The sequence below is a fragment of the Pectinophora gossypiella genome, chromosome 11 (genome assembly GCF_024362695.1).
Source record: "Pectinophora gossypiella chromosome 11, ilPecGoss1.1, whole genome shotgun sequence".
NCBI lineage: Eukaryota > Metazoa > Arthropoda > Insecta > Lepidoptera > Gelechiidae > Pectinophora > Pectinophora gossypiella.
Window position 1 is genome coordinate 9,203,851 of NC_065414.1, and position 11,464 is coordinate 9,215,314.

At 37.1% G+C, this 11,464-nt stretch overlaps 1 protein-coding gene across 1 annotated transcript; it reads right to left on the reverse strand.

Annotated features, from left to right (window-relative positions):
• Positions 1-137: 137 nt before the first annotated feature.
• LOC126371016 (uncharacterized) lies at positions 138-7,156 on the reverse strand. The gene is made up of 6 exons (XM_050016209.1): positions 6,486-7,156; positions 5,889-6,195; positions 3,866-3,962; positions 3,195-3,305; positions 2,518-2,685; positions 138-496 (listed from the first exon to the last, which is right to left on the reverse strand). Exons 1-6 carry the CDS (start codon positions 6,940-6,942, stop codon positions 443-445), a joined length of 1,194 nt encoding a protein of 397 aa, XP_049872166.1. The 5' UTR covers positions 6,943-7,156; the 3' UTR covers positions 138-442.
• Positions 7,157-11,464: the final 4,308 nt, after the last annotated feature.

The following is an 11,464-nucleotide window of genomic DNA, read 5'->3' on the forward strand; positions in this document are numbered from 1 at the left end:
GGAGATATAAAACTTAGGCATAAGTCACTTATCGCGAAATTGTTGTCAAATAAGTATCCTCTAGTAAAATAAAAAAAAATGTACTGGATATTTTTTTATTACTATGTGACTACATGAGTGTTAGATAATCTATGTGTGTCTATACTTTTTACAATTACACGTCCAGCCTTAAACACAATTTTTATTTTGTTAAATATGTTTTTTTTCTATAGTTTTTACCGACTTCAAAAAAAGGAGGAGGTTCTCAATTCGACCGTATATATTTTTTTAAAGCTGTTAGTCTCCCAAATATTAAATAAAGAAATAAACAAATGAAAGCGGGAAATCTGTGTCCACTGTCCCTCGCAGTTTCGACCACATTTTCACTTTGGTGGCAGACGCGAGCAGCTGAATTGGATTCTTGGACGCCACCACATAACTGAAGATATTGAAATACCACGACTTATTTGTTTTGGGCGTAGAATAACGCGAACACTGAATAAGTGCTTCTCATCACCTGCAATTAAAATGACACTTGTACAGTCATGAGCAATATAATGTACCCACTTTAGAACTCTGTCGCACTAACATATTTGACATTTAGTGAGACTTACAGTTCAATTTGTCAAAAAAGTTAATGTGACATGGTACCAAAGTGTATACATATTAATGCTCGTGACTGTACATCAGTATCATTAATATCATATAAAGTCACGACAATACTTTTTATCAAAACTTTTTTAACGATCTCTGTAATCCAGAGATTGAGCGTTGTGCTCACGATGCAGAGGTCCCGGGTTCGAATCCCGGTGGGGACAAATCACTTTTTGATCCCTACTTTGGTTAGGACATTACAGGCTGATCACTTGATTGTCCAAAAGTAAGATGATCCGTGCTTCGGAAGGCACGTTAAGCCGTTGGTCCCGGTTATTACTAACTGATGTAAGTACGTAGTCGTTACATGAATTATGTCAGGGGCCTATGGCGGCTCAGTAATAACCCTGACACCAGGGTCGATGGGGTTGGTAATCCACTTCACAATCCACACGATAGAAGAAGAAGCAAAACTAAATGATGTTAGTATTGAGGATTAGTGTTGATATTAGTGGTAGAGTGGCAAGCGAAAACGATGTTTTGAACAAGGGTTTTCTATTTAACATTCATGAAATCCTACTTCTTTTCCTTTTTCTTTTCGTTTTAATTAATCAACTTCTCTGCTGTCTGGGAGTAAAGAAAAAAATTCAATTGTTTATCAAACCGGGCATATCGGGAAAGACAACAGCGACGGGTTGTGTCTATATCTAAGAGAACTTTGTTCAACTGTTTCTTCTTCTACTTTTTTTATTTTATCTTTTTCTTTATTTTATGCTGGTTTAATAAACGGGCTCATAACCGATTACCAATTTATACGGTTCAATCTTAGGATTCCAATATCTGTTATCAGTGCAAGTAGCCTTTTGGTGGCGAGTAGCTATACAAATGATGGGCGTATTGGATTGCGATGATTTTATGGCTTTAACTACTTGGCCGGACAAATGGGGAGCTCTGAAGGCTCTCACCCGCTACAACGTTTAAGACAACAGGCCTGAGGGTGCCCAGTTGGGCGCGAACCTCGGCTCAGGGCGTCGTCTGAGAGGAAAAATATTTTAAAGAATTAATCGACCCTAGTGGGTCGATAGCGATAAGTGCTGATTGAGGGAAATCGTCGACCACGCCGGCGGGGTCGGTATCGCATCGATTGTACTACGCCGCCAGTCAATAGTACTCTTATTCGACGAGCATTCATAAAGTCTTTAATTAGAGTTGAAGAAGCGAAAGTGGTGTATCAAGATCATAAGAAGTGGAATATCGTTCCGTTCATCATCATCTCCCTAGAGTTATCCCGTCTTTTACGGGGTCCATTACCTATCCTGAAGATTTGACAGGGCCGCTTAGGGACGGTACTTTCCGCTTAGGGACGGTACTGAAAAGTATCGGCGTCCGAAGGACGTAATATACGATCCCGACGACCCGATCACTCTAGCCATAGAGGCAGCCAATCAGCTCGCGACACCAAACACTTCAGGTCCCCGATACCGACCCCGCCGGCGTGGTCGACGATTTCCCTCATTCAGCGCTTATCGCTATCGACCCACTAGGGTCGATTAATTCTTTCAAATATTTTTCCTCTCAGACGACGCCCTGAGCCGAGGTTCGCGCCCAACTGGGCACCCTCAGGCCTGTTGTCTTAAACGTTGTACCGGGTGAGAGCCTTCAGCGCTCCCCATTTGTCCGGCCAAGTAGTTAATGCCATCTGCGGCAAATCGACAATAAGTCACGTCAAAAAAAAAAAAAAAAAAAAAAAAAAAAAAGGTTTTTTACAGAAGTGACTGCCTGTCTGATCTTTCAATCCAAGCGATAACCAGCTCAATACAGGTTAGGTCACATACTTCCGAAACGCATTTCGCGAGAATGTGAGTTTCCTCCCGATTTAATCATTTAGCGCGTGATAATCATGTGTATGTGTCTGTGTTTGTCACACAATTGATTTATTCATACCCACAAAAATGTGCCATAGGTAAGTTCGAGCATCTTGAAGCCCTTCATGACAAGCGGGCGTTGTCCCTGCGCCACTGAGAAGGCCACGATGCGGCCCATGCGCCGCTGCGCCTGCGCATCGCACGCGTGCCAGCCGCAGTAGAAAATCGCGTCGGAGAGGAGAGATGCCTGAAGAAAATTAAATAATGTAGGTAAGTTCGTGAAATTTTTCCTAAAACAGCTTTAGAGAAATCACAGACTTAGTACACAGAGTTAGTTTAAAAAATAGGTTTAAGTATTCCAGGAATTGCGATAGCCAAAATATTAGCAAAAATCGACGTCATTATATTGTCTTCGAAAGCTAAACTGGTTCATTTTTAGTTTAGAAGCTAATTTTATAAGTAAATATTTTATGTTGCGTTAATTCATTTGTTTCACTATTACATTTAGACAAGTATACTTATAAACATCTTACGATAAAAACAAGATAATTTTAAAGAACTATTTATTTACTTTTCATCTCTTATTTAGGCAGGTAATCAACCTAAGTTTCTCTAATACAAAATATGTCAGGACATGCTGTATAAATCGAGACTAGATGTGCTGTTTTTCTATTCTATACGGCTGCACACCCTAGGGATCATAATATCTTCCGATCTTTGATCAGATAGGACAGACTGAATAAAATGTAGGTATACCTGATAAGTGATTTCCCCAGCGTTGCATAGAAACAAAGCTAGAAGGAAGAATAAAGCGATAACGAAGAAAATAATCTTCATGCTCGCTATAAATGTTAAGTCCTTGGACAGCTGAAAAAAAAAAGAAAAAAGTGACTTCCTTTCTTTGTTAACAAAGATAGTAGTCTGAGTGTTTAACATTATTTTCTTTTTTGCGTCGGCAAAGTCGCACTCTGTGGCGCAAGTAAAGTGCGATAAAAATTATGCGCTTTTTAGACTGCGATAGGCAAATTCAAAGATTCCCTCTCTTTGTAATGATTTGCACTTTTTCGACTCCATAAAACAAATCCGAAACCTCAAAATTGTGAAGTGGCAGTTTGTGTAAAAGAACGTAATGCATTTTCTTTTTCAAACAAGTATTCGGTACTACATTTTGTAAAGAAATATATATATAAAATGAGCGTCATAGTCTAGCTACAGCTAGGCCGTGACATTTGCTGAGCTGAAGCCGTTTCGGCATAATTATTAAGTAATTTAATTACTTACCTATGTACGTTATGTTCATTAATGCTAAGTGTGCCGAATAAATATTTTTTCTTTCTTCTTTCTAAAGAAAATTTTACATTCTTAATTACTTATCGCGTTGCCTCATGTTCAGACATTTATAAGTACTCTGACTTAACATAACTCACAGCCATTTGTAGTAGAAGTGAAACCGCCGAACCCGAGCTCTGACAAACTTGTAAAGCCATCACCGTGCCAAATGCTTTGTGTATATCCTTGCACATTCTGAAATGAAGTTACTTACTAGTGGAGTCAATAAAGCCGAAGCTTCCTAACTAACTTCTAATTTTCCAGGGACAAGTCCGATTTTGATATTTTGTTTGTAAGGCTAGTTTGCCCAACTCAAGATGTTTCTGATTTTAAATTATATTTTTATATAGTCTTGTGGGCAAACAAATATTTCGATCATATTAAAGAAAAATATTAGTTTATTTTTATTCCAACGAAAAATGGATTTAAAGCACTATTAGAACATTAGAAAGACGATTTGGTTTTTGAGTTCTTATTTTAAAATTTATATTAATTGCGAAAAACCATAATATATTTTACAAATCAAATCAATAATCACAAAAACAGGGGAGTGTTCGTATAACTCAGTTTCCATTTTGGTAGAAAGAATGCTATCTCATGACTGGCTAAAATATCAATTAATTTATATTTTAGCTGCCGAGGTCGGGATCATTGGACCGGTTTTGTCTGAAAAGAGGATTGGGAAGACCAAGAGGTGCTTATATGGAACAAGATAAACAGAAGTCAAACCCTTAGAAAGAGGCCAAATAATTAGTCTTGGATAAATAAGAATGGAGAATGCTACTAGCGAGGGGCTTAAGTTAAAAATGATGATGATGTCAGTTTCCACCACCAGCCGTGGTAGCCGAGTACAAGCCGTAGTAGCTCAGTAGGTAGAACGCTTGCCTGTCACCTCACTTGCTTACCTATGATTGTCGAATTTGTTTTTGAATTCATGTTTGGATCATAAATAATTATCACATGCTCAGCGGTGAAGGCAAACATCGTGAGGAAACCCACATTCTCGAAAAATGCATTTTTGGAGGTACATATGTGAATAAACCTGTATTGGGCTGGTTTTCCCTTCGCGGGTTGGAAGGTTGGAAGGCGGGAAGGCAGTCGCTTCTGTAAAAACCGGTCCTGTCAAATCTTCAGGTTGGGTAAGCGGACCCTGTGAAAAACGGGATAAAGCTAGGGAGATGATGATGATGTCAGTTTCCACCAATGTAGAACTTGCGTTACATGATTAGACCTTTGATAATTTTATATTTTACTTGATAAGCGCTGCACCCTTAAAGTACCTATCACAAAAAGCAAGACAAAGCAATATATAAGATGAGCAGAAATACATTTTCATGCTTGGGATTTTTATCACCCCATAACTTAACACTGCAGATTGTGAAGTGACTTAGAAAGGGTATGGTTGTATATCATTACGCCACGACACTATCGCTTTGTAACTAAATAACTTCGTGGAGGAAGGAAATAGGGTATTTTATTGTAGCGACTTTATTTTTCGCGACGTGAAAGGTAAAAGACATTTAATTTACGACCCACCTGTGTTTATCTCAATATACATGTAAGTCTATGTTAGTGTTGTCAGTCGAAACAATTCAACAATGCGACGTTATTGCAGCTGAAAGCAGACCAAAAATCTTGCCCATCGTACGCGTTTTTTTTTTTTCACTTTGATATGGAAATATAATCACAGTTGGTGTGTCTCTAATGCGGTGGTAGACCCATTGGAATGCTTAACCACGAGTATTTTTTTTATTTATTTATATTTGCATGCATTTTTTTTTCATATTTGCATGTCACAAGTATTACAGTTCTTACAAATAAATATGGACAACCATTTAACCCTATACGGGCACCGCAAAAATAGCGTACATAATGTGAGAAGAAGAGAGTTTTGTCTCTGGCCAAGACCATATATTTAATACTAATACATTCATACATACATACATAGCGGTCAAACACATCATCATCTCCCTAGCATTATCCCGTTTTTCACAGGGTGCGGTTACCTAATCTGAAGATTTGATAGGTCCGGTTTTCTACAGAAGCGACTGCCTGTCTGACCTTCCAACCCGTGAAATATACATACATGTGGGAAACCTCAAGCTCTAATTAAGTACCTACCTTATCAATTCACTATGCATCACAATCCCTTTAACAAGTCCATTCGACAACTCCTCTGACGCGGACCTCAAATCTCTTTTACTTTCTCTGTCGAATTCCTTGCGTAGGTTCTCCAAATAATGCCTCAAGGTAATGATCTTATATTTGAGCATGATGAGGTACATCATCGTGTAGCCGTCGACTGATACGATCATCGTCATCAACATCATTATCAGGATTAATGTGGTGGATATACGGAATATAGTTGCTGCTAAGGAGTTGTCGCAAAACGACGGGTAGTAAGTCACCACAGTTACGAAATGGGAGCCTGAAATAAATCTAATTTTGATTAAGTAATAGAAATTGCATTATAAAATACTTATAGAAAAAATTACGAAACGACTTTTTACATATATGCTGCGCGTATCTTGATAGCTTAGACAGTCTAGCTTGGCACAAATAAAAAGAAACCTACATTTTAGTACGGAAATTTTGCTCATGCACATTTATTTGTATCTATAGGTACTCATTCTTCGAGGTCAGACACTAATACTCAATGATAACAGGTGTTTTTATGACGAATAATAGTCGTACCTAAGTAAAACAAATAAAACTTACCATCTTGAAACTTTTTTCTTAAACCTTCAAAAATAAAGCACAGCATCGACCCATACACATTGACAAAGTAAGCCACCACATTGATATTTATAATCCTGGACATATCTGCCATCAAAGTTTTCTCTTCATATTCTGCGCAAACCTTCACCATATTCTTATTCATTATTTTAATCAGCCCTTTATTTCTCATGACGGAAAATATTTTTATCATGACAATAATATGGCTTACAGTGAAGGCTACCGAATCACCCTTCTCATCTTTTGGGAAATCTCCTAAAGCCGCGGCCATAGTTTCCAAAATCGTCATAGAAATGTACAAAGTGAATAAAACGAATTGAAATACTCGATATAACAAGCTGGTATCGTCTCCTATGACGCCTTCTTCGTACCAGTAGTTACCAGCGCCCATTAAATAGACGTTTTTACAATGTTTTTTTAAAATAATGAACGTCTTCATTGTAACTTATTCAAGATCAATTAAAAACCGAATAATATAAATGTAAAGAGCATAAATGTGTAGTTATAACGAGAATCGGAACCCTAAAATCTTTTCCTGAAAGCCAAATTCGATCTACGACGAAAGACGAATCATATTCCAAAAAGTAGAAGTTACTACTTAATGCCCCCAATTTGTTACCAGTTCTCAAATCTTTGTGAAAAGCTCTTACAAATTAAACCACGTAGATACGTCTGCCCTCTAAAGTATCTTTGTCAGAATGTCGTCAGTTTGAATTACCTATAATTGATGTAATCACAGTTCCATTACAATTTTACACCTTTATTGTATAAGTTTTAAGTACTTAATAGCCCGTAAACGGCATATTTAAAGGCTCTTTTACAACTACTTACATAACTACATAATTTACTCGTGCGTATAAAATTTTCGTATAATATGTATGTTATAGTATGCTGCCTAGATATGTTATAGTATGCTAGATATCTAGGCAGCGTAACGTCCTCTCATAATCAACCTGTCGTCTTCACTATCTTATACGTTCACACAGTTTATGTTCAATCTCTGTACCTCTATACATCAGTACACCCGATCAAGTATTGAATGCCATCCGAAGCTAATCAACAATAAGTTACTTACGTAAAAAAAATATAACCCCTATATGCTGTCAAACGTGACTTTTCAATGAATCACGTAAAGAATCTAAAACTGCAGACTTTTTAAACTCATGCTTATTTAATCCTGAAATACTTTTGACATTAACAAGAACTTCGCACCTTATTTGGCCATCCCTAATGTTCTGCGCAGGTAGCTATTTAAAAAGTTTTCGTAATTTGTGTAATAATGTCTAATGACGTAGTTGTGGAACTTCTCGGCGCGAACAGTTGAATATTTTATCAGGGAAACCTGGAAAACACACTAGTTCAGCAAATACGACTTCATAAAGTTAAATTACTTTCACCACAAGTAGATAAAATTAGGGTTGCCGTTGCAATTACTGCCATCATTAAAATAGTGAAACAAACTCCCAGCTGATACGTGAAAAGGATGAATCGGATTTTGCAGATGGTCGAATTCGGGCGTCGAATCGAGTGACTGCAATGTATTCCCGTGACGCTCATTCACTTACATTTTAGTTGACGTAAACGGTTCAGTGAAATTCAGTGAAAGTTCCCGGTTTTGTCGCTGTACTTAAATAATATTTATAAGTGTTTTTCTGCGAAGCTGAACTGGGAGCAAGTAGAAACTTCCCGATAGGGATTGTGACCTTTCAAACTCGTTAGATCAATTTATGGAAGTTAGGCTAATTACTTTTAATATCGACTATTGGCATTCCTATCATTGCAATTAAAAGGTGTAATAAGCCTGTTTTATATAAAATTTTATTTTTATAAATCGATCAATCATTATCATGAAATGAGACAGATACCTAATTAATTATCTTTTATATATTATATGAGAGGTTGAAGAGAAAGATTTAAGACAATATTGCTATTTTATATTTTATAACGAGTAATTGTTTCTATGTGCCTACCTTGGCTTATATGAATATGAGCAAGGTATGTGGCAAGTTAAAGTTAAATAAATAGTTCAAGGATTATATTATAAGAAGTAAACTATCGACACGCTATGATGATGGCCGTTTTGATATAATAAAGTTCAGCAACTCGCTGCAATTCGCTCCCTCAATATAGGTACAAATTAATACGAAACAATAAAATACAGCTATTTTTTTTTCTTTAATATAGTTATTAATTAATACGATACTTCACTACTCAACCACTGGACTACGGAGGCCGTAACTTTGTGACGTCATGTCAGGGGCCTTTGGCGGCTCAATAGTAACCCTGACACCAGGGTTGATGGGGTTGGTAACTCACCTCTCGACCCACACAAGAGATGAATACGATATTTGGTAAGCGAAACGTTTTGACGTTTGTTATGTCAAAAATCTGTTCACTAGTAGTTTCACTGTAACTGTCGTACCTACTTATATCAGTCTGCGAAACTATCTCACTTTAAATGTTATCATCATCCCACCCATTTCCTAAAAGATATCATATTACGATCAACACTATTCACCTAAAAATGACCCATCTTAAAATTATCCATCTATGGAACAGTAGCAACGTAGATGTTCGTTTTCGAGTAACACGCGCTACTGCCCTAGTTCTATCACTCACTTCCCAACACTAATTAAATTGAAGACTTGTTCTGCCGCAATAGAATATGATATATAATGCAGCTACACGGAACATTCGCCAGTTTATTGCACTGTACTGTAATATAGAAGACTCTAGTTCACAACTGGCGGTACGGCGAGTCATAAAACAGAATTTTCACCACAACGACCTGCAATTCACCGATGGTTATTGGCTTCTATTCCCCCATATAAATGTAATGTATTATTCCAGTCATTATTGTGTCATAATATGTGTAATACAATTATTATTTACCTGATTAAATTATGGGTAAATTGATAGATACGCTTAGTTATTTGGAAGCTGAAAATCATTTCGGGACTTATTGACGTTAAGTACTTACATAATTGATAAAAAGGATATAATCCCTTCCTACTGAAATAGGTCGTCTTCTATCGTGTGGATTGTAAGGTAAATTACCAGCCTTGTCAAATCTGGTGTCAGGGTTATTATTGAGCCGCCAAAGGCCCCTGACATGGCTCATGTAGCGACTATGTACTTGCATCAGTAAGAAGTAACCGGAACCAACGGCGGTGCCTTCTGAAGCTCGGATCATCTTATTTTTGGACAATCAGGTAATTAGCCTGTAATGTCCTTACCAAACTAGGGATCACAAAGTGATTTTTGTGATATGTCCCTACCGGGATTCGAACCCGGGACCTCCGGATCGTGAGCCCGTTCCTGACTGAAATAGGTAGAATGACATGTTATCAGGAAACCGCCTTGCAGACAGTAATTATATTTAATATATAGACTGCATAGTAAGTTACAACAAAAGTAGAAGACAAAACTCCTGTGAAACCCAATTTCATTATACTTAGTACAAAAATAAATAATATTAGAAACATCTTTAAGCAACTACGACCTAAACCAACTTACAGCGCATTACAGATAATATATAGGTGACGTTTAGTGGCTTAGCATTACGAGGTCTTTTATGCTTCTTCTTATGGATGGCATATAAAACTGTCGGTCCACGATGGCGTGTCTGTCCTAATATTTATGTACAAACAAATAAGTTGTCGTAGTAACCTACCAAATAAAAATAATAAATGCAGCGCAAAGTCCAGTCCAATATAAATGTCCGATATCCTAAAATAATACTAAGACTGTCTACAGGAAATTAGAATCAAAATAGTGCCGGAAACTTTTGTTTATAGTTTACGTCACTTTAGCGCAACTTGAGTACAGGTATGAGTGTGCCGGCACACTAAAAGTGCCATATCACATCATGAAACCGCTCGTAACTCTGCGTCGGGCGCAAACTGCACAAACCACTTCCAGTCCAGGGTGGCTGTATCAGTTATTTATTGTCCACCAGTTTATTGCTCTGTGGCTTCGGAACAAACCGTTGCTGTGGTTTCTGTCCAATCAGGTTGAATTCGCTGACCCAACTGCCGCACGCCGCCACCGTGGTGATAATTTAATAACACTTCCGACCCAATACTAGCAATACCCTCAAATTGTTCTGTGGTTATACGGATTATTGCTGTAGTGGGTGATTAGCAGTGATAGGATATTCGGCTTGCTTACTTAAACTTCACAAAATTCCACGAAAAGCCACGAAAGTTTGGAAGCAACTTCTTTAAAAAAAACTGGGAATCACAAAATGCTCCGTTGCTTTACATTTTTACAGGTTTCTTCAAAATAAATTTTTAATTAAGCTACCGGTTCTTGACAATCCCGGTTTTGCGGTATTTTCAATACAAAAGTGCTATCCAATTATCCATATTGTCTTTAGCTTAGAATTCCTATAAAAGTATTACGAGTAGGTATCTGTAGTGCGCTGTACGTTGATTAAGTTTGTAGTTTCTAATATTATATTCTGGTACTTTGACACGTTGTTTAACAAACGATTTCGAACTTTATACCTAGAACTGAAATATAAGCTAAAACGGTAAAGTAACAGCTATGATAATTAGAAAGATATGTATTTGAACCAGATAATCTAATTCATTTTTTTCATTTTTTCATTCATTGCTCTTGCCGCAGGGTTCATCAATTTATTTACATGATCGAACATTCGGTTCAAGCGTCGAACACCTTCGGCCATATAATCGGCTTAACATGGAATATTAATTTTCATTAACGTTCAAAGCTCCCTGTAGTTATTTTGCACAGATTGAACCAGTGATTGAATTCACGTTTCAGAAGAAATGAAAATAAAATACATTGTTTTAAGTTTACGCGGTTATTATCATAATTAAAGCACATAATAACGGGCACGTAAAACGCAGTAAGAACCCGTTATTATGTGCTTTAATTAAAATAAAATACATTAATTAATGCATACCCGAAAAATCTAAGGGGCCATCAATTTACAA

What these genes read in the sequence shown, in the direction of transcription:
- LOC126371016 (XM_050016209.1), bottom strand. Translation starts at nt 6,942, where the DNA reads ATGAAGACGTTCATTATTTTAAAAAAACATTGTAAAAACGTCTATTTA. An exon ending in AAGAAAAAAGTTTCAAGATG is followed by an intron (nt 6,196 to 6,485) that starts GTAAGTTTTATT and finishes GATTTATTTCAG; the next exon opens with GCTCCCATTTCGTAACTGTG. An exon ending in CTGGGGAAATCACTTATCAG is followed by an intron (nt 2,686 to 3,194) that starts GTATACCTACAT and finishes AATTTTCTTCAG; the next exon opens with GCATCTCTCCTCTCCGACGC.